The sequence below is a fragment of the Pholis gunnellus genome, assembly GCF_910591455.1.
Source record: "Pholis gunnellus genome assembly, chromosome: 9".
Classification (NCBI taxonomy): domain Eukaryota; kingdom Metazoa; phylum Chordata; class Actinopteri; order Perciformes; family Pholidae; genus Pholis; species Pholis gunnellus.
The window spans coordinates 8,017,409-8,041,475 of NC_136535.1; the positions used below are offsets into that span (position 1 = coordinate 8,017,409).

Genomic DNA, 24,067 nt, shown 5'->3' on the forward strand with positions numbered 1-24,067 from the left:
AGATCTTTGGCTTCTTAATGGATGACACTGAGGAATATTCTTGTTGAGGGAGCGGGGATCTCAATATGGCACTTATAAAAGGCCCATCAATAATGTAAGGCCAGCGTATAAAACATTCACAGACTGAGTCAAGGCTCTGTACTGAAGCAGCTCTGCCCTGAGATATGCATGAGAATACTCTGCGAGAAAAATGATCTTTCTCTTTGAAAATGGAATAAAGCTTTCACCTATGAGACCAGCATTCTCAACTTCTGTCCCATCTCCCTGGTGACTTCTATGTGTGGGAGTTGCATATTTCTGTTCTCTGTGGCAGAGAAGACAGAGATGGCTATTGTTTTCCGACTTCATCTCTGATGCTTGAGCGGTTGCATCATAGAATGATAGAGATTGAGCTACCATGTCCGTTGGCAACTGTCAACTGGGTAGTTTAACCTAGATGATTGGATCATATTTTATATGATTGCCACATATTGTGTTATGTAAAAGCAGTATCTACTAACTACAACATCGATATGAATGTGGAACAAAACATATCTCTCTCTGAAATATAGTGGAGAAGAATAAATAAATAAATTGGAAATACTCAAGTAAAGTACCTGTGTCTCAAAATTGTACTTAAGTTTAATACTTGAGTGAAAGCATTCAGTTACTTTCCACCAATAAAAAGAAGCAATACAAATGAAATATAAAAAAATATATAGAAGAGAAGATAAGACAATGGATGGCACACAGGGGACAAATGGTAAAGTTGCAGGCTTGCAAAGCAGACATCACAATATCCTCTGCATGGTCTCCTCTGCTCTTTAGAGGAGGTTTGACAGCCCTGACGTCAAATATCATGCAGCCTAGTACATTAAAACACTCGTGTTAATGAGCTCAAGTTACACTTTGACGATGAAACTGTCAAACGTCAGGACATCCATCAGCTTAACTCAGCCGTCTTTTTGGCAGCGGGCGTTTCAAACAGGTGAGTGAGGTCACAAACAGTGGTGAACTATGCTTACTTGCTGTGTCTGTTGCTAATATTAACATAATACTGCAGGCACTAATTCTCTAGGATAAGCAAATGCTCACAATGAGGAAGGAACAAAATAGCAAACATACAAAAAGTACATTGTACATTTGGCGAAGATGAGTTGGCTCCTTTTACCTCTTTACTATTCTCTCTGTAAAGGATTTTATCAGAAAATGAAAGGAGCCAACAGTATCAACCCCTTGAACACCCCTGGCATACTCCGCTAAAGGATTATGAAATCCACTACAAAACACTTAATGACTTCCCTCTACAACACAATGAAAACTCAGTCAAAAACTTTTTCCTCGGTTGAAGTGAGCCAGTGCTTACAAGTCAGGCCTTGACATGCAGTAAAGGTCTTGAAAACTTAACTTCTGCAAGTGTGTTCACTAGAGAACAGTTGTTAAGTGTAAACACAGAGCAAAACGTGGTGGTTGATCTGCTCACAATGACCCACTTATCAGTATTTTGAAATAAATAGCAAATGGAAGGGGAGAAAAGAAAGAGATGTGGAATAGGATGGGTAAAAAGGAAAGGACACCTTAGCACATTCCCACATTAAAATGCATGAAGGCAAGCCTCAGATCCTTGAGTAAACCTGTTCATGCTCTACCGAGTTGCACAAATTCAATTAAGCATGCTTTTCCCTCTCTTCTCCAACTGGACCCTTCCCCTCACACCCAGTGCTTCATACCCGCACAGAAGGACAGACAGCGCCTTTGTTGCCCCCCCCCCCCCCAGACACTTCCCTAACGCACACAGAGTCCCCCACCAATACCAAAACCTCTTCCTCTCCTACCGATAGTGCAGTGTTCTCCGTTCCACCCTGGACTGCATTCACATTTGCCGTCCCTGCAAGTGCCGTGTTCGTTGCAGCGAGGGTGACACGCCCTCTGGTCACACCCGGTGCCCATCCAGCCGTCGTCGCAGCGGCAGGTGCCCGACACACAAATGCCATGGCCACCACAGTCCGCTGCACAAATCTCTGTGGGAGACAGGGACATAGAAAAAGAGTGGGGGGGGGGGGGGGGGGGGGGGGTGACAGAGAGAAAAGAAGGAGGGGGGGGGGGGGGGGGGGGGGGGGTGACGGGACAAGGCAACAAGGGTGAAGAAAAAGACAAATCCAGGAGTTATTGTCAAGGAAACGCGGCCACGCTCCACTACCTTGTCTGATGGCAGCTGAAAAGAAATTCCTGCACCTCATAAGGGGCAATCCTTTTTGACAATACAAATCTAATAAGTCCATTATATAGAAAAGACGTGGATTGTGGCGGCCTTAGCAGACTTATTCTTCTCCTTGCCTCTTCTTCTCTTTGTAAAGTCAACCTCTTTTCCGACACAGAGGGGGTAAAGAGGTAGTAAAAGAAAAAAAAATACGGCTGCCATGTTGATTAAACTGTGAAACTATATTAAAACTATATTTTGGTTGTACATGCTGAGTTCATATTACTACGAGCTAAAGGCAGGAAGTACGGCTCCACTGAATTATTCAAGGCATATTCAGGGCATGATTCAAGGCATGAGATGTCAATATGCTGTTTTTATTCTACCTGAGTGCAGTGCGCCACGGGAAGAAGTACGTTTGCGGAATGAAGGGCGACCGAGAGACAGAACCACAGAAAAGCTCGGCTGACGCTTTTGTGTGGCAGCTGAAAGACCTCCCTGACAGGCTGCGATAGAGCCTGGGACTTTACCCGCGTCTCATGAACTCGAGGGAGAGCGTGACAAGACGAAAAGCTCACAGAAATTAAACGCTGACATATTTATTATGAATCTCATTGAAATGTTAACCTCTTTGTAAACTTTAGTGTTTAAAAAAAAAAAGAAAAAAAAGGGAGGCTTAGCAGTATGGCCAACGTGGAACAAAAGGCGCTTATTCCTGGCTTATTAGCCAAGCTAATTCAAATGTGACCGCAGGGGACCTAACTGGAGGTAAAATCTTTTAATAAGTCAATTACTGCCTTTACAGGGCCAATTTCGTCATTGCTACAAATTAGATTTGAGTGGTATTTTCAGCCACAAACCATAACATGACATTACCAGCGTGAAAAGCTTTAAAAAAAAAAAAAAACACTCCCCTGCTAATTGCAGTTTAGCACTTAATCTAGGCAAATGCTAATTGTACACCGGACTTTTGATGATAAAGAGGTACAGTACGCTCGCAGCATTTTGATTGGTGCCCCTTATGACTGCTTAAACACTCACAAGCTAAAAACATAACCATGGAAACGTAGAATATCAGAACAGGATTCAGTAAAAGGGGGCTGCTCATCACTCATTTTCAAGTAATTATTGTGGAAATATGCCTTCGATTGCCTCTAAAGACGACATTAACACAGTTATAGAGGAGGTGCTAATGAACATAATGAGCGTCTTGAGTGAATTCGTTAACAATCATTAACATTCTCCTGTTGGGAGAAAAAAAAACCTACCAGTTCCTTACTCAGATTTATTAGAGCACATCGTGGTCAAAGGAAAACAGACTCAAACTGACTGTGAGACAACTGTTCACTTGGAACAAAGGAGAAACCTTTAACGTGATAAAGATGCAATTACAGCCTGCAGGCAAACCCTCATTATCCGTGGCCAGAGGAGTCAACAGTGAGAAATACCCCCATCCCCACGATGGCCGTTACCATTTGCACTGAAGGGCCGTGTAAACAAACTTTCCTCTGGGTGGGAGAATGGCAAAAACGGCATAAAAACACACATATTAAAGGACATAAAACCTCAGGCATTGTTTTATGGCTGGTAACAGCATTACTTCCAACTGTGCGCACCCAGGTTGTACAGTGCCAAAGCCCCATGAGAAAATGAGTTTGTGACTTAAAAGTGTTATGGGGGGGGGGGAATTAAAGAATCTTGAAAGATTTATTGAAAGCCTTCCATCTTTTTCTTCCCCCAGACTGTAAGAAAATGGGCAGCTAGCTGTGCTACCCCACCACCGAGCTTAGTGTTGTATTAGACCACAGAAAGCTCTACAATGAACAGGATAAAGGCGGATAAAGAGCCAACTCATCGTCATTTACAGAGCCCTTTCTCTACGAGGCAAACTCAGACTAACTGCCCATTTCCCTCAAAATCCCTGGGATTATCTAATAGGTCACTCTGTATGCTTGGAAGATAAAGGGATTCCTGGATCTAAGTGACTGCTGGACTAAAAACATATAATAAGAAATATTTTGTGAGAAAACAAATTATGTTGTCGAAATGAATGCAGCTTACGGCTGAAACTGCCTTTGACAAAAACAGAGCTGATGAACTGATTATCAACATATCAGAGTCCTGTTCAAACTGAGGTATCGGAAGTTTTAATCTGCCAGAGAATAATCATAAAACATGAATGCAGCCTCCCATGAGCGTTTTATAATGTGCAAAACTGTGAAATCTTTCAGCTGGCAACAGTTAAAAGAAGAAAAGAAAATCTAGAACTTTTGCATCTGCCAACACTGAAAGTCAGTGATGTTATATACCTACGTTTGACAACTCTTTAACAATCTACCCCTGAGTTCACTGAGGTTTTTCAGTAAGATATTTCTTTTGGTAAATGTGAGCAGGCAGGCAGCCTGTCAAGAGCTGAACCTGAATTGTGCACGGCTTTTTCTCAGCCTCAGAGCCTCTAGAAGATGTATGCTAGCTGTAAAACTGTATCTGATGCTCAGCCTATTCTGACTACCAAGAGAGAACGTTCCCCGTGGACGGAATGAACACAATGGGAACAATCCTCCGGAGCAGAAAAGAGCTATCATCAGCTGTGAGCCTTGTGCCAACGTGAAGAAAGCCAGAACTCAAGAAAGAGCATTAACTTGCATTAGATCACGGCTCTGACAATATCCCCGCTATGCGCGTTTCCCTCTCTTCTCCGGCTGCCAGCTAACCATGTGGAGCTCGAGGACGAAACCGTTCGGAAGAGAAATGCATTTGGAGCAAAACCAAACCAGAATTTGATTGCTAGCTGCGGACCTCCGACTGATCACTGATGTGAATGATTGAGGCTTTTCATGTAAGCCGTTTTCTTTTTAACATAATCAGAATTGTTTACTTCTGCGAGGAGCCTAGCAATTATCAAAGTTAAATTGAATCAGGCAGTGAAATAAATTCAAACAAAAAACAAAGGGATTTTATCAAGAGATGAAGCGACAGAGATGTCGAGGTCATTGCAATGTTGTTTGGCGGTTGTGAGGTAGTAAAATGCAAACACAATTATTGAAGGTTAAGAAATGATACTTGATACTGTGACATATTCAGAGATTGTGCCGACTATTTCTCATGAGTTGAGGATCGATAAGTGTGAGAGGTTACATAACTGAGACGTGTATAACTACTCATATAGGTATGACTAAGGTTTCTATCTGACCAGAGTGATACAACTGTGAAACAATCACCTGATGTTATGTGTTCTGTCTTTACTTACTCACTTCATACATAAATGATGCTTTGTTTTTTTAATGTAATGCTTCATTTAAATGCCTACCCTTAAATTGGTACAATTACCATCCATCTTTTAACAAGCCGCAAGATAAGTACAAAATTATGGCCTGAATGTTGAAAACAGCAAAAACAATTTAAACAATAATTGTAGTCTGTGCAATATTTTCTGCTTGGTAATCAGAGCAGCTAATTCAGCACCGATCTGTGAAAAGGAATGCTGCCAGTGTGTACTCTCATCTGAGGGAAGCACTCACCTGTGGAGCAGTCGTGGGCCGTCCAGTTGGGATCACAGCTGCAGGTTCCGGTGTCTGCCAGGAACGCTCCGTGTCCAGAGCACTGGTCCATGCAGGACGCCCTGGGGCTCTCACATCCTGGCCCGCCCCACCCCACAAAGCAGTGGCACTCTCCCTGGACACACACCCCTCGGCCTGAGCATGTCGGGTCCAGGCAGTCCACTAAAAGGGTTTGCAAAGAGACAGTGTCAAGACGCACCCAGTCACCTGCTGCTCGCCTTGTTCAGAGGCAATGTGGCGTCTCTATTTGAGCATTACTGGAATGACAACTGGGGTGAGCCGCAGCTCGGCTGCGACTGGATGAATGTACAGAGGGAACTTAAGAGAAAATGTCGCGAGGAGGCCCACTTTCTCCAACACCGGAGACAAGATTTACAGACAAACTAATGAAATGGCACTGGGGCTTATGGTACCAAAGTACAGGTAGTGCCCATGCTCCTGCTGGCATGGTACCTTCAACTCATAATGAAAATTCCTTACAAGGCGCGACGGTGCCTTAATAGGAGCATGTTTCACTAAAATGAGAGCCACGAGGATGAGTAGTTCAAAGCTGGAAAAAAAAACAAAACCCACATTACCAGAAAACTGGGTAAAGTAAGGAAAAAAGCCTGGAGCATCAGTTCGACTTCCTAGGCATGCTCCACTCTAGTTTACAGACTATTTGAAGATCACTGCGACGGAGAAAGCCTTGCACTTGCTTCCCTCTGCTGCATCTTTCTTCCGTGCACTTGTATCTGTGTTCAGTTCATCGGTTCAATTAGTATACAAAGATCATATTAATATGTGTTGCTATAGCATCCCGTCCCTTGACATCTTGTCAAATGAATGCTTGCTTTGTAAGGCACCAGAGTTGTGGGAGCATACAATAAAATTAATAAAATTCCCTCTACCAGACAATAACTGCACGGTACACACAGATGGCAAATGGGCCCCAAGCAGGAGCAATGTCTAGCTCCTGAGAGCAGCAGGCCCCGCCATGGCAGCTCCCCTTTACCATGACATAAATGGGTAAAAAGGCCTTCATAGAAAGACAAACAGGATCTCTCGCCTCTTAGCAGATGGTTTGGGCACAAGGCACAAAGATCAGAGGCTAACTGACAAGAAACTCTCTCCTGGCAATTAATCATCCAGGCTGAAGGTCGCACGGAAGAAAGGTAGAAATGTTAAAGGGCCCTCGTCTACATTCCCCTCCACTCCTTGCGGCCAACACTCCACCCCAAAATAGAATGGGGGCCTATGGATGTCACAAAGCCCCATTTATCAAACTCCCGGGGTCCATTTTTCATCTTGAAATGAGAGCCTTCAACAGCTGACAAACACAATGGCTCCTTCAATCTTATCTGGTCAAGCCTTATCCGGCACCGTGAATGTAGAGTTCCTAATGGATTAACATTATACTTTGCGTATGAAATTTCCGACAATAAATGGACTGTTTCTATTAACGTAACGACTTATATACATGATTTATACAGAAAGTCACTTAGGATGCATATTGTGAAGTGTTACGGCCACAACAATCTTCATAAAGGATGTCCTGTCTTAACTAGAGTACTAGACAGATTGTTAAATAAGCCATAGAAACTTAATAGCCGTTCCCATTATGTGTATTCTATTAAAATGTCACGCACTAACAAGCTGCGATGATGGTTACAGCAGTCATTTTATGTAGAACTTTATACGTTTAGGACACATTACCATGACTTATCAAAACAATCACCTTCTTCACAGTTCTCCCCTTTGTAGCCTGGGTTGCAGATGCAGGTTCCCACGATGCAGGTCCCGTGGCTACTGCATGTAACGTCGATGCACTGGTTGGTGGGAACGTCGCACTCGGAGCCCTTCCAGCCGCTGTGACACATGCAGCGACCTTTAAGGTATTGACCATTCCCGCTGCAGAGCACTGGACAGGCAGCTTTGAAAAGAGCAGACAGCATACATCCATTTGAATGGACCCCTCCAACCATAGCTTCAAAGAATAGCGAGTGTGTGCAAAAAAAAAAGCCTCGATCTGACAATGAGCTTCTGACCAAAATGCTAAATGGCTTCCTCTCCAGTGTACGGTGTGCAGACCAAAATACCGCGCTTTGGCATCCAGTGCAGATGTGACCCAATTCTAACAAAACCAAATATCTGATATCTACACAATGGCGTCTGGGTGTCTGTAGAAAGTAAATAAAAAGAGTTGAATTAAGTGTAGAAAATGCAGCCGATCAACACATGGATAACAGGTGGCAGTGTATACGTAAAGATGTGACTAAAACTAATTTTCATTATAACAGATTGCCTTACGTTGTTTTTATAATGAGGTGGAAAATAAATACAGCCTTGGTTTCAATAATTGAAATAATTCAATATCAGTCCATTAATCTAAAGCTCTCTTCCCTTTACGACCGTTCAAAAGTTCTTTTATGCGTGACACAAGACGCCATTAGGAGAGAAAAAAGGTAAAAATGAATCATCTGGAGTAGAACTGCCTAATTTAATAACAAAGATCTGAAGTACAATAAAAAGTAATAGGAAGATTAAAAATGCTTTGCTCTGGTCACGCAGTGAATATAATTTGGTCGGCACCCTAAAATGTTATGTGTGAACGATGTAGATCAATAAAGTCGTTATGACTGAGGGAGTGACTCACCTCGCCCACAGTCAGGTCCCTTGAATCCTAAAAAGCAGCGGCATGTTCCAGCAACGCAGTCGCCGTTCCCAAAGCAGTTACTGGGACAGTCATCAACAGAATCTGCAAGAGAGCAATCAGGAGCTTTTCTGAGTGATGCGGTTTGAAAAACAATTTTCCTCCCACTCATTTTCTTTGGGTTGATTATTATGCCTTTGCTAATGACAAGAACGGGGGCTCCAACCCTGTCAACATTTCTGTTTCACTGCAAAACATGTTTGAGTGTCGCTAATGTTGCACCAAAATGGTGGAATTCACTGAAAGACTAAACGAGTTTCGATCATCTGGGCTTCGACCAGAAAAATTCTCAGAATTTGCCAACGCACTGGATGTGATAAGTGACATGCATCATTTCACAAACCTAATTTGAAGCTTTGATGCCCACTGCCATGGGTCATGTGCTCATGTTCTCGTCTATGGTCTGGTTTTCACTCGGCTTTAGGTATTGTCAGAGGCAACGAGTGGGCCAGGCAGACTAAAGGCTGTGTGCTCCTGTTTTATCTTTTCATCACAATGACTACAAGCTCTATCTGGTTTAACACTATCTCCAGTCTACATATAAATACGTTTGTTTTTCATCTACCTCTTTTGTTTTGGTGAACATTGCTGGTCAATGGTGATTTACGGTGTTAAATGTCCTTTTTTTGGGGCCCATGACAACAGCGTGTTTTAAACAGTGTTTTAACGTGTTCTTTCGTTCTATTATCAATCGGGTCTTTGAAAAACAACCTGCCCACCAGTTCTGTATAAAAGAAATTATAATAATTAGCAAAACGAAACAATTAAATTTGCCTTGGGATATACAAAAGGTATCTTGGCAGCTTGTCTAAATGTAGTTGGGCCCAAATCAAACAGTGATGTCTCACCGTGTACAGAGACGACGCATTATAACAAATTGTAAGACTAAGTGCTGTTTTGTCTTTTAGCATGTCACTGGAAAAAAAAAATGATTGTGAGACAATTGCAACCCTTAGATCTGACATTCAAATTAATTTCTGAACACGAGATGGCCGCATGTAGAAATGACTTTGTTGTTATGGCAGAAACATGTGAGCTTTAGTTACCTGCTTGTAATCCATTACAAAAAATAAATAATAAGTCTCTCCACCTGCATAGAAATTCATTAATTTTCTATTAAAAGAAACCAAAACATTTTCAATGAAAGTTATACTGTCTTACAACACTGTGACTGGAGTAACCTTGACTCCAACTGACAGTGTGGCGTATTATTATCTTCCTTTGTTTGAGAGCACTTCTGTGTGAGGCAAACAATCAGCACAACACTCTCCGTCATTTTCTCTATTGATCCCTCTAACTTAATCAAAGAAATTGGCGAAATAATTACTTCTACTGCTGTGTTCTGACACTCGCTTTCATTAGAAATAAGAGTGACCACTGAGGCGCTCGACAGCAGCGGGATCCTGAAACATGACGCTCGCTGAATTAAGCCTGAAATGGTGCTGAAAAATATTCAATCTTGTCCGTTGCCTTCAGGCAGCAGAGGCTCTGAGGCAAAACTTGCAGAACAAAGAGTCTCTTGTGCTCCACAATGGGCTAGAAATGTGAGCCATGGATTCAGCTTCCCTTTACTCTGGAGAGTCAATCATCACTGAGGATGCAACACAAGACGGAGAGAAAAGACAAAGATACGGAGAGAGAGAGAGAGAGAGAGAGAGAAAGCGATTGAGAGAGAGACGGAGGGGGGAGAAAGAGATAGAGGCAGAGGAGATACAGAAGTGCTGCTGATGTTTTCTGTGCTGCAGGCTTGCCTTTGCCATGTCGGGTTAGTGGGGGGGATGCAGGGGAGACTGTCCTCCGGGGTGGTGGAGGCAAATCAGCATTTTGGTGAGGTTTTGATGGATTCCACCAAGAACATCTACCGACACTAGGAGGCCTTGGCATTTATTTATTTTTTATTGCTCAGAGCTAGTGAAACCACACTGTGTGCGGCCATTAAAATTCCTCCCAGAAGTACAATTATGCAGAAGAGATTCTTGGCGTGAACCTTAAAGCTCATGTATATAGGGACAAAAAAAAGAAAAAAAACTAAGCGGGGGTTGTAATTTAGCGTTCACCAACCAAGGCACTGAAAGATCTAAAAGAAAAAGATCATACCTTAAACTGCAATCCACTGGCATATTAAGGGGGCAGGCATCCGACATTAATGTGTCTCTAATCGCGAGTATTTCTTTGAGGAACAACAAAACTGTCAAATCCAACACGTTTAATTGAGTGGTCGTGAACTGCAGCGCTCCCGTTCCGAATGCTGACGCAGTTCAGCAGAATGCGCACTTCCTATGTCTGTTGGCTGTGGTTCCTCTGAGAGCAGCGAGGGAAGGCCATGAATATCTCTTAGCCACATACTCAACATAGGCCAACGCATAAATCATGGATTCAAGCAGAGCTTCATTGAAATTCATTACCCTTTCACATCAGGAGAACTAACTATTGTGCGAGTCCTCTCGAGTCGGCGAGGGACAGAGTAGCATGCAGTAGGCAGGTTTAATCAGCGACTTGCCATGCTCTCGGAGGATGCTCAGCACCTTTGAATGATGGGTGGTTGTGTGAGGACGTAGAGAGAGAGAGAGCCTCTGCTATATGGTGAGACAGGATATAGAGTAAGACATTGGTGCTGGGTCTTCGAATGCCGACACTTTGCTCGCCCGTATAGGGAGCCGTGTCTGGGTTGAAGCATGTCTGGCACCAGGCAGCGGGGACAAATGGCTTCATGCTCCAGAGGGCTGTGATACAAAGCATTCAGTGGGACACGTTTCACATTGCCATGGAGCCACAGCCAAGTAATGAGGAGCCCAGATTAAAGACAGGGGTGCTCCATCCACCCAGATGTATTATGGCGTGGCTGTGTGCAGCAAGCAGACCTGTCATGTTACGCATGTTAAGAGCACAAGGTGCTGACGGTAGAATAAGACACGTTGCCCTACCAACACTGTCGGAAATAATTTGAATGTTATTGTCTTATAAACAATGCTGCTTGTGTCTCTCAGTGTGTCTTCTATAGATATTGTTCTCATATATTTCGATGCCCGAGCTGCTTTATTTGAAGGTCAACTCTATCCCTCCATGGCTCAATACAATTCAGGCAGTTGGTGAGATTCAATTTCTGCTGAAGGGCACTTAACCGGTGACCCATTTTAGAAAGGGCCCCTCTGCCTCCCTCTGAGCTCCTCTGGGCAGATCAGCTCTGATACAAATGAACAGAGGCAGAATTCTAGCTCTGACTAACTCTGCCCCACTCCGTCCTCTCCCAATTCCCCATCTGTTGCACGGAATACCTCATCTGCAGAGGTAGTGTTTTCTCTGATGCAAACCACAGGAGGCCTTCACGTACATCCAGTCAAGAAGAAACAAGCAGAAGTAAACACGCGGCCTTGACTCCCACTCCTTGTGTCATATCATATATTAAGTATTGAATTACAGCTGTTGTTGGCACAGCAAAGGTGTGTGTGTGTGTGGAGGGGGGTGGGAGGGGGGGGGGGCATCTCTTGCCTGTCTCCACTTGGTGTTACATTGGTGTTGAGGACAGCTTCTCATCGATCTGCTGCCTGGCACAGCCCCTGTCACAGATGGACTCTGGCCCAGGAGCTTTTAATTAAAGAGCATGTGAGAACAGCTCCCAGCTGCCATCCCTGTGAAAGTCGACACCTCGGGCCCTCTCACACCTTGCTTGATGCGGCGATGCCAATCAACGGCGCTTTAGGGAGAACAAAGAGGAGCGTACAAAACGAAATCACCTCCGCGAGAGAAGGACGCGTGTCTGAAACACGGTTCCGCACGCAGTTAGTCGGAGGAGGGCCATGTCTTCCCTACTTTGATATATGGAAAGTAGATGGAAATTGGAGCAAATCGTGATCAAAAACGACACTAGCAGGAGGGTACAATCATACTTTGAATTGTATGCAAATGGCTCCCAGAAGCTGGACCCCTGATTCGCTCGGGAGACACTCAGGCTAATGAGGATATTATGATCTCTCAATGCCCTACTCAGGGGCATGGCAGGATAGCACTGATGTCCTGATTTTTGTCATATTCAACTTCACCTTGATTAACCTTCACTTAACTTGGCTATTGAAATCTGCCAAAAACTACCTCTGACTCATGCTCCAAGTCTGGGCTGTTTGCTGTGGAGTGCTGCGAGTTGGTATTATAGGGATTATGTGGATTTCTATTACAGGTTTCAGCAGCAGGTCATGCCCAGGGCGCTCACCTATGGAGGTGGTGAGGTAGGAGACCGTTTCAGTGTCTTTCCCGTCGTTGTAGACGGCCAGGTGCCAGATGCCCGAGTCCATGTACTGGATGAAGCCCGTGTCGTGTGTGGTGATGGGCGCCAGGCTCCGCTGCATCGCCATGGGCCCCTCCAGACCGTGGATGTCCTGGGCCAGGAGCCGCCGCCCGTCCAAGAGCTCCACAAAGTCGAACTGTGGACAGACGCACAGAGAGTGAGAAAGACTGATGGATGGACCGCAGACACGCCATTAGAGTGACACATGAGACTTGAGTGCTTTCAGCCCCTCTTTATAGCGGAGCATCATTTGGTCTGCATGAATAACTCATCATTCCGGAGGAGCTTGAGTACGTCTTGGCACATCGTGGCTGGATGGGCTGTGATAATTTCTTAATCCACATATTTTATATGAAAGCCGTGTTTGAAACTATTAAAGTGAAAAAAACAGGGAAGCTGGGGGTGGAGGAGAGGAATGTAAGTTAGTCTTTACCACATAACATCTGCACCGATTTGCTTCATATCAGTGGTGACTCAATGAATACCAATGAGACGGCAGTTCATTTTCATCTACATAAGCAAGGGAGTCTTGACTCTTCGGCCGCTCTATGTGTGATCTGACACAGCACCAAAACGCTACATTATTTGACAAACGTGATCTTTTAACTGAAAAATAAATCACACTGGACATTAATGCAAACACAAAGCCTGCTATGAACAATTTGTTGAACTGCAGCTACGTTTAAAATAGCGGTCTAAACTCTGTGAACCAAGCAGTCAGATATGATTAATCACACGATATATCTGATCTGTGCTGCACCTAGATGGGAAATTAGGGTAAAGAAAAACCTCCCTTTCTTGGTCCCTAGGTGCTGTATCTTTGTGTGATTCATTGATGATATTGAACCTGAACGAAACGCGCTGTAAATCCTTTCTGGAACAAATAAAGTGATTCATAATACAATAAAGAGATTTATGATTTTTTACATGGTTAGATAGATTTGTTTAAACAATATCGTAATTTATGTTCTGCGGCATAAGGGAGAATGAAAAAGAAACTGAATCCTTTAAAATGCAGACATGATTGGAAATAGTTTTTTACAGCTTTACGTTTTGTGTTTCGCAAACAAGATATAATGTTTTGTTACAGAAAACACAAAAATGTGATAATTTACAACCCATAAAACGTTAAGATTTAGTAAAAAAAAAGAAAAATCTCCTTTCATACACCTGCTCAGCAGAATACAATAGATTACCAGTAGTAACAAATGAATGAGCGTCAGTGACATTTCAAATACATATTTCCCACCTGTGTGTGTGACGGAGGTAGGCCTCTCCTTCCATAGATTCCCACTAAGGCATCTTTGCTCAGGGACACGTTAAATTTCAGGTACATGGGATGATCAATGAAGACCTGGGACCTCCAGAAGATTCCGGGGGGAATCTGCTGTGCGACCTTGCGCCCCACGTCAATCTCCCCCATATCTATATAGCTGTCATCTGGGAACAGGCTGTCCAATTTGCCTGCATTGCACAGAGAGTAAATCGGTCAAAGAGATCACACCATTAATCCAGCATGTGGAGGGCCGAGGGAGTCGGTCTGCCGAAGCATGATAGTCTGACCACATCACAGATATTCAATCACATCGCTGACAGCCAGAGAAAGAAATATTATGAATGACCCCTCTGACCATTGCCAGCAATTTAAGTCCCAATTCCAGTGGAGGGAAAGTACAGAACTAAGAATAATCTAATTGGACACCAGTCTGGTCCTCAAACACTATTCTGGTTATAGCCTGAAGTGTTTTGTGTTGATACCTCTGAAATGATGAAATGTGTTTTGAATTCCTGCTACCATTGATTATTACAAAGCAGTGCCATCCGATCATTCGACTGGGGATCAAACTTTGTTAATTTTGTTGAGGCTGCTGACTGACTGGCAAGTTTATTTTTAATATTTTTTATGATCTTTTTTCATAAATCTTGCTCATTAAAGTGAAAGGTTCTAACGCTGTGATTTAAAAGCTTGTACAAATGGAGTTAAAATGGTACGAGAAAATACAACTGCTTCAATACTGTGATATAATTTAAATAAAAGTAATAAAGTAAAAATTGTAGTTGTGGCAGGGAGGGTTCTCTAATGCTAGAAACCTGCTCAGGTACTAGTGAATCCACTGCCAAAAGTCGTCCATATGCTCCATAATACACCTTATATTGGACTCCGTGGAAATGGCGAACATCTGCTTGCTCATGTAGAGGAGCTAATTTCAGCACCGATGTCTACTAAAGCAGACCTCGACACAAACTACCCCCAGGACCTGGTGGCAGACACGGCTTTAGGTTACGCATAGTGCGGCAGATGGCGGTGTTCTCAAAAGTCCATCAGTGGTGAAGGGTTTTATCAGAGTCGACGGGGCACACGCTCCCTAGATCTGGGCTTTACATAATGTTACAACACACGGGCTCCTTTTCCACACGTCGGGGTGTGTTTGTATTCATGCAGCACATTAATGGTGTACTTATCAGGCTGTTTAAATAAATCATAAACAGAGAAGAGTGATAATGGGCCTCATGGTTAAATAAATGGTTGTTGTTCTGCAGGCTTAACTACAACATAATGCTTTGATGGAAAGACGCAGGAAGAGAGAAACTTGCCTGGATTTCAGCACATCTGCATCACCTTAATAAAACATCAGATAGCTCATCATTGTTGCGGTCGACAGCGCTGCAGAATGAGACTTATTTGGAAAACTATGGCTATTGATTTCCTATCAGCGACGGCTGCCGTGCGGGGTCTAAAGCTCAGCTGTAGCTGGGCTTGTTGTTAGCTAAACACACTTTCTGCTGTCTGGTAAATGAAAAAAGACAACTCCTGGATTCATCTATATGGTAATGACCCCGTCCCCTACCTATTGTACTCTGCCAGTGGCAAATCACATGGTTGAATCTGGGACCATTTGTTTGAGAACGGAGTGGAGCAAACTTTCCTCGAGTCGAGCAGTTGGTACCGTGGGGTGAGCACATGCTTTCTTTGGCTGCCAGGAAAAGGAAGCCCAGACTAGGAGATGAAAGGATCACATCCGTTCTGAAGAGGACAGAGTGGCTAATCCCCCTCCAGCCCCTGGATACTCGGTCCCTTAAGCTGCCCCCATTTTCTCCCTCCAGGAACAAATAGCACTTTCCCTCTTACAACAACTTTCATAGGATTACAATGCAGATCCCTCTGCATACCATGGAGACGAGTGAACACAATGTGAAACTGGATGACAAAATAATAACAAACTTGCTTGAGCTCCAAAATGTCATCTTTAAACTTTAAGATTTGAAAAACTTTTTTTTTCCCTTGTGCAATGTTGTTCTTTTCCAATGCGGACGCAACAGTGTACTACAGTAAACTGAGAGTCATGCTAATCATCCTGGAGAAAATCAGACACATTTAGGAAGATTTACTTAATTATAAGTTGGCAAACAAACACATGTAGTAGTAAAAATGCATTATCCTTGTAGAAAAAGGCACTTACTCTCATCTTTTCCCTTGCGGTTAGGTATTTCCAAGCCTGTGTTGCCTAGTGGTGGCAGGCCCAGGTCAGTAGGAAACGATAGGCCACTTGTATTGTCCTCTGACAGCTGGTACATCTGTCTCTGCATCGGTTGCAGGTGCCAGTTTAATCCAAAAAGGTGCATGGCTGAAATATCAAACAGAAAAAACAACCTCAGAAACCATTTATGTGCAGATGACTTTAAACGAATTTCATCCAAGCAAAACAATTATACTCTCTAAATTACATTCAAAGTGACCCAAAGAACTCAGGAAACTTTTTGTTTTTCTGGGGTGGGGGGGGGGGGGGAGGGGTAATTATGCAAAGGTAACAGCTGTGAGCTGGAGGCACAGGAAGTAGATTCCAAAGAACAAAGAACAATATGTGGTTTAATGGTTAATGGCATGTTTTTTTTAAAAGTGCTGAGCAGTGAGATCAGAAGATGGATGCTGTGCTGACCTCGTGGGACAACATCTGTCTCACCACACCAACATCAGCACGGACCCTCCCCAGTGCCGTGTCATTTTTCCAACCCCATTACCTTTCCATTCTTTTGCCAAACTAGGGGACAAAAGGAGGAAAAACAACCCACATCAGCAGAGAGACACCAGGGTGTTTCAATGTGAACACAGTGGATGAAGCATGCTGATATTTTACAAGGTCGACAAAAGGAATGTCCTTTGGAACAATGGCAGCGGAGAGCAGGACAGAGGAGGAGGGGCTGACCATGACAGATCACCAATAAGAAAATGGACAAGACGAGCTTAGCAAGGCAAAAGCCACCTTGGAAGTCAACAGTCAGCAGAAAAGGCCCATAAACTCAATATAGCTATTTTATTGGTTTGTTGGTTCTCTTAAGCTCCTCAAGTAAATAACCGCACAATCCAATTATAAAGAGTGAAATTATCTGAAGGTGTTAGACTGAAGCAGAGAGAAAGGCCTCTCTAGTCCCCTGAATGTTGGTTTCCTCTTTTGTCAAAGACCCTTTTACAAGAACATAAACTACTTCATGTCACCAATCAGTGACTGTTCAGACTGACTGTTCAGACTGACTGTGCCTTTCATTATTTGGATACATTGGGAAGAAATTGATTTGTTAGAGGACTTAACATTTTAAAGATGTAACAGTCTTATTGTTATACCACTGCAAAAAAATAATCAATTAAAGAAACTTCTTTTTTTTTTATACGTATATTCACATTCACATTAGCGTGTCGTCTTATATCACCTTACTCAGGACCTACTCCACTTCCTGCAGTCTCATGTCTAGTAATGAAAGATTTACATTATTTTAAAAGCACAAGGAACTCCAACTAACTCCATCTTAAGTATGACGCTGTTTAGGCACGCACTGATCTAATGTGGATCGCTGGATCGGGTATCGGTGACGAGGGGGGTCGATCAATTCTATGTTGACGTCTGATTACACATGCACGTTATTATTCCTGGAATATGATACTAACACATATTGTGCAACTTCATCATGAAAACAAAATGTGTAGAAGCAAAAGGGTGGGCTTTCTGCGCATCTTCCATCTCAGAGCAAGGTCAGCAAACTTTAGATAAAAAAAGCACAGGAGCACACTGATTGATGCAACCTTAGTGCAAATAGTGAAAACCGCATCAACAGAACTGCTCCTTCATTAGAGTCTAAACAAAAGTGCTTTATTGTTCATTTACCAAACATATTACCGCAAGCTGCTTCATTAAGCAATGGATATCATATTAAATCTCTCCACTTCAAAATCCTACAGCAGTGATCCCCCAAGAATAAAAGGATGTTTACTTGACCAAGCTCAGCTATTAACTTCAAATTGAAATCTGAAATCTGAAACCACCATATGAACTTGACAAAGTGGCAGCTCAAACCGAGCTATAGTGTCTGATGAATCGAACACATTGGGTCATTTCCAGAGGAAACGCAGACGTATCAGAGAACATCACCCTGTGTGTTTCCCCCATTTAGTAGATGAAAAAAACAAAACAACTAGATGTGCACGATAAGTTCAAAGAAAACAAAATATTTTCAAGATGCACACACTAGATAAACAGTACCATATGGTTACTGATATTTTTCGATGGATTTGTGAAGAAAGGTGGGTACCAACAGCGTGGTTATCGGGCAAAACACAACACAAACAATCCCGAAAATCATTCAGTTCAACTGCAACATCAGCATCTGTTCAGTGTCTGTCCAGTGCCTGTGGAAGTGACTGTGTCGGTGGAGGACGACCAATGAGGAGACAGATGGCTTTGTTTGTCATTCTGTAAGCTCCAGAAAGACACTTCTCTTGATTTGTAGCTCTACATCGACTGGCGAAACGGGGGGACAAATAGAGTCAGTGTATGATTCCGGCAGAACCAACGCAAAGTCACCAAGCACGGTGTCATTCCAAGTGTCCTCGTAATCACGTCTTTGTGAGTCCCATTCTTTATCCCGTCCGTCCCTGAGGCCGCTAATGGAAAACGGTTGAGGAGGCGTCCCCCTCCCATCCTAAATCCAAAGATTTTCTTCAACGCCTTCTTGGTATCTCTGATATGCAGAGCATTGGACCGGAGCCAGTGAAGAGCCTCCTGATTTTGTTTCGCTTGCCTTCCAAACTTTGCAAAACATCGTGCGGCGACGCTCAGAAAGTTGCTGCAATTGGCTGCAAAAATGAAGACAGGTCGTGGGAGCAACAAGGCACTTCTAATGAGATGGCCACTGGCAGAGACAAGCTGTGTCTGTGTTCCAGCGATGCCGCTGACCTGTCAAGAGTGCTGCACTCCGCAGCATCGCCCATTTTGTCCTGAGCACACGCTGTGCCCTCCTTTCGCTTATCTCTTTGCAGGAAGTTGGGTCACGCCATGTGCCAATTAGGTAACAGAGGTAATGTAGTAGAAGACTTCTCAGCCAATCCGAGGAAGTCAGCGCTTATTGCTGTGGGTCATCTGCCAGCATTCCTGTGCCTCTATCCTCTGATCTGAGGAGCACTTTCCAACTAGTGCACACTTCAAGGGAGGCTGTGATGAGCTTTTTTCCCCTCATTTAACTAGTCAAAATCATCAAATACTGTTAGCATCTAAAAGAGGCAAACTACCTTGAGGTATTAAAAAAAAGAAAAAAAAGAAAGCCAGGATAGAATAGAGTCTCGTACACACCTTGGTTTAAAAAATACTTCATCCATATGGTTAATTAATCTCTTATAAATAGGTGCGAGACACAGAAGCGATCAGTTGCTCATTTCTCACCTAACTGCATTAACACCTCTCCTCCGTTGGCAGACTGTTGTGTAAATTATCACTCATTGTGTTGTGAATCATTTTAAATTGCACACAATTGTACATTTCCAGGTAAACGGTTGAGACAGATAACTTTTACAGCCACACAGTCATTCTAGCACCACTTCATTCTAATACGGTCACGCTGTATTTCATGAAAAGAAAGTACTGTAGGACTGCCTTGGTAGTCGAGTATTTGCAGCGCATACCGTGTAACCGCAGCATCCCCGGTTGAATTCCGGCCTTTGGACCTCTGTTGCATGTCATACCCCTCTTTTTCTCTCCCCTATTTTTCCAATATACTCAAAAATAAAAACGAAAATGCCAAAAATATAATGTTGAAAACAAAACAAAAATAACAATGTAAAAGAAAGCTAAAGTAAACCAAACATAGACTGACTGGAATATCAAATGTGTGTTCTGGCAATGTCTGAGTGAGGGATAATACATTTGAGCCATTACAAGTCTGGTGCAAATCAATCTTTTCAATATCCACATTGAGAAGAACTTAATTATAGAAAGTATATATTTCCATGTAAATAAATTAACTGGTTTGTAGCTTGGAGACATAGCACCACTGCCATGCTATATTTCTCTAAAGACACTAAAAAACAATAATGAAAGATTATGTATAACTGGTGGGGGTTTATGATTCACTTTCAGTTTATCATCAAACAAGCTTTTTACTTGCTGTTATTCAAGGCAAGTGTCTTATTAAAAATAGCCTATCACTTATTTTCTAATCATTTGTATTGTGTTTTTATGCAAATATCCACTATAGACGCCAATAACAAAGTCAAACATAACATTTAGGATGGTTGACTTCGGGATGGTTGAAATTATTGTTTGAGCATTGCTGTTAGAAAAAATAAAATCTGCAAAATTCCGAATCTGCAGGTCAGACTTTAAAAAATATCAGAATCAACCAAAAAAGTGCAAATGGGTGCATTTCTACTTAGGATGCATCAGGGAGTATTTTCTTTGGTATCCCTGCAGTGAGAAATGGCAGATTTGAATCAAAATCGGAAGGCATATAGGTTTCAACCCTATCACCATGACTTTAATAACTGTAGAAATGATTAATATGTGCCGCAAAGTACAATAACCTAACCTACAACAATACACAACCAGTGTAATGCTACATGCTAGTGAGCTGTATGTGGCTAACACACTTTCAAATTGTCACGCTTTCACACTACATGTCATTCATACACTGATGACATGCAAGGTGCCACCTGCCCGTCAGGACTATCTAACATTCATAAAACATTAACACAGCGTATAAGCACAGCTACGAGAGCAATTTGGGGTTAAGTGTCTTGCCCAAGGACACATCGACATGGACTAGTGGAGCGGAGGATAGAACCCTGCTCTACCACTGAGCCACAATCGCCCTAGTCGTATTCAATCAAGATTACAAATAAGAAGACTGAGTTTGTTTTTCATTTAGAGTAACATCATATTAACAAACCAAGATAAAGCAAATATCAGTTTGGGAAAATGAAAAGCCAAATCAAACAAAGCAGTGATATCCTGCTGAAAGACAGACAACTCTGTGTTGCAGAGGGGCCTTTTCCGAGTTGGACGATCATGCAGTGAAAAAACATTTCTGGGGCCCAACCTTTTTCCGTCCATGGGTTCCATTCCCAGGGTGAATAGACATGAACACAGGAGGATACTGATGACCTTCAAATGAGGAACATATAACAAATGTGCTAATGAGCGAGCGACCACAGAGAAAATAGTGCCATCTTAACACCCCCGACCTTTTTGCACTTCAAAATGTGCCCATTTACAAAGCTGTGACAAAATAAAACCATGCTGCAAGTCAAAACATCTGTCATGAGGCATAATTGGGTTCATTAGACATCTCACCCGGAGTTCCCAATTACAGGCCTCAATAATTAATTGCACTAGGAATTAAATGTATTTTCTCATCAGCCTTTAATTAAATATGGCCCTCGTTCTTGATTGGAAATTCCGATCATAGGGTGAGGTTTGGTCTCCAACATGTTTACTTGTGGTGCATCGGGAGATGTTCTGAGTTTTTGTAGGGTATAATTACACAGTCTGATTAAGCACTATCAGGCTGACGGGGCTCTCTGGCTTTTGGCCAAGTCAAAGCAGTAAAGTGTAGACACGTACTGTATCTCTACTTCTACAGCCAAACCACACTGCTGATGCTAAACACGAGCCAAACCAGAACTTTCTCACACCCGTCGTCACTGATTCGAAATGACTGGATACTTAGATAATATCCATGAGCAGCAACCAGCTCATTCTTTTTTTTTGTGTTAATACAGCACTGTTCTGAATTTCAAATTAAACAATTTAAATGGCTCTGGAAACCCCCCCAAAAAATGAATAATCAGATTTCAGTTCGTTTGGCCTCGAGGAGGAGCAGAAACGATTGCCTCCGTGATTGTTACAGCATAATGCATATCTATAACAAAATGTCCTCAATAAAGATTTAATTTATCTCACTGATGAAGGCCATGCCGATAGATCAGGCTGTTCTCACCATCCTTCAATTTGAAAAAAATATATATATTTTCCGTGCGAGAAGGAAGTCAACAGTGTAGCCATTTATATGTTAAACAGATATTCAAAACCAATCAGATGCATATATTGGGAAAATATATTCAAGAGAAGTATGAATTAGATCCTTATTTGAATTAGTAACTACGACAGGGGCAGAACCTTCATTACTTGTATGACAAGGGTACTGCTAGCTTTCTCATGTAGATCACCAAATCCTTGGAACTGTCTACCAAACTAGGCAACCAAGATATTCAACCATATCTAAATCCACACCTCAAAAATACCCGTTTGACATTACATTTTAAGAAGCTTTACCCGTCTCCATTTGTCCTGAACCCAGTCACTGATTCTTTTAAAATCCTCTCAACTCTCAAATTCCCAACCTTAGCCAAGCTTATACCACTAATTCAGATAACGTGTGGTTTACTTACCTCACCCATGATCCAAAAGCGTTTGCTACGTGGCCTTGAAGGGCCCAAAATCCACCAGACCAACCCACGTTCTCTACATGATCACACTGTTACTGCAGATGCTGCTGTTCTTGTTGGTTGCTGTGCACTCTCTTGTATCGATTTTTGTTTCAGTAATATAACACATATTCTCTTATGCTTTCCCTGATTGATTTAACCATAGCGATTCAAACTCTAGGATTACTGGAATAAACAGAGGATGAACTGGGTTGCCAAGTGATGGTTGGACAGACCAGAAAGAAAATCAACACAAAAATCCACAGAGTTGGGAACACAGATGAGTGATCTCTGAGAACCAACATCACAGCGATTACTTGCAGAATCCTCTTACATGTACATTCAACTTCCCTTTTTAGTTTTTAATTTTGCGTCTTTATCAACTGCTCCTTCGTTTCACTGTTTACAAGAGAAATGTTGTGTAATCAGTCTTGTATAACGATCACACAAATAAATAACAGACTGTATTCTTGGATATGGATATCGTTTCCTTAGGGAATGATAGCTGTCAAAAAGAGAAGAGCTGATCTAATAGCAGAACTCAAATTTCACAGCTGATAGTCCTTAACCCAACTGGGACCCGGGTATGCTGGTCGGGGAATCTTAAATAAAATAAGATGAATATTCTAAACGTGCAAGTCCTCTCCTGTGTGATGGCTGATGTCTTTTTTAATTCATTCCCTATATGACCTATTCACAAGAGCAAGAAACTGGATTGCCTATCTCTTTGAATTCAGTCAACCCAATCTATGAATGATAATGTTATTTCAGACGAGGTGCGTGGGCGAGGAGTCAATCTATAACTCCCTATATAACCAAGCTCATATAAGACCGCGGAGTGCAGATTCAACACTATTAAAACGGATGAGAGAGGGAACATAACCGAGCATGGACCCATTCTGTGTCTGTAGTTAAGTGAGAGGTGGGGCCGGGGGCGGATAGGTAGAGGCGCTCACCACGGCGTGCAGAGGCATTCAAAAGGTGACTCACCGATGAAGTAGGCCAACAGGAACAGCAGTGTTACTGAGATGAGGATGGCGCTGAGAGCGGCGCACTTCCAGTTGCAGTGCTTGTAGGGTTTCTTCAGGCTGAAGGCGGGTCGAGAGAAGGTGTTGCGAGGCAGAGGGCGCGGGGGAGGCGAGTACACCGTGCTGGAGGTCAAAGGGTATCCTGGTGATGTTGTGCAATACATTGGGGACGTTCCACCTGGTTTGAACAGGAAGTGTCTGGGAGGAAGACAAAATCTGGTGTTAGTCTTCACAGAGAGCCCTCATTTCTAAGGGATGTCTATCATCACAACACTGTAGGTTACTGTGTGTCCAAGTGCAGTCCCTTCCACTGGTGAGTAATTCTGCTTCCAAGCACATTCAATACTGTTACCATAGTCACGCCTCTGCTAGATTAGTGAGAATGCTAAAGCATACTGGCTTTTGCTCAGTCGAAACTGCGAATCAATATAAAATCTAATTTACAGGACTAGCGACCGCAGCTGGCTCTTGTTTACGTATTCATCCCTGCGCGGTGCTGAGTAATTCCCGGTAACTATGTATCAAGGCTGTCCACGGGAGAGATGCAGCATATACGGTTGCAGCGAGGAGTTTAGCAG

General features: G+C 42.8%; 1 protein-coding gene across 2 annotated transcripts in view; it reads right to left on the minus strand.

The window, feature by feature from the left end:
- The window catches only part of tenm4 (teneurin transmembrane protein 4), a gene marked incomplete at both ends in the record, with an annotated part of 111,028 nt that overhangs the window by 49,837 nt on the left and 37,124 nt on the right, over positions 1-24,067 (minus strand). For both annotated transcript variants that reach the window (XM_079165745.1, XM_079165744.1), the window contains 8 exons: positions 1,815-2,000; positions 5,701-5,901; positions 7,457-7,651; positions 8,375-8,476; positions 12,639-12,849; positions 13,963-14,177; positions 16,175-16,339; positions 23,452-23,687. In XM_079165745.1, the coding sequence (XP_079021871.1) occupies positions 1,815-2,000; positions 5,701-5,901; positions 7,457-7,651; positions 8,375-8,476; positions 12,639-12,849; positions 13,963-14,177; positions 16,175-16,339; positions 23,452-23,687 (1,511 nt within the window). The remainder of the gene's footprint in view (positions 1-1,814; positions 2,001-5,700; positions 5,902-7,456; positions 7,652-8,374; positions 8,477-12,638; positions 12,850-13,962; positions 14,178-16,174; positions 16,340-23,451; positions 23,688-24,067) is intronic.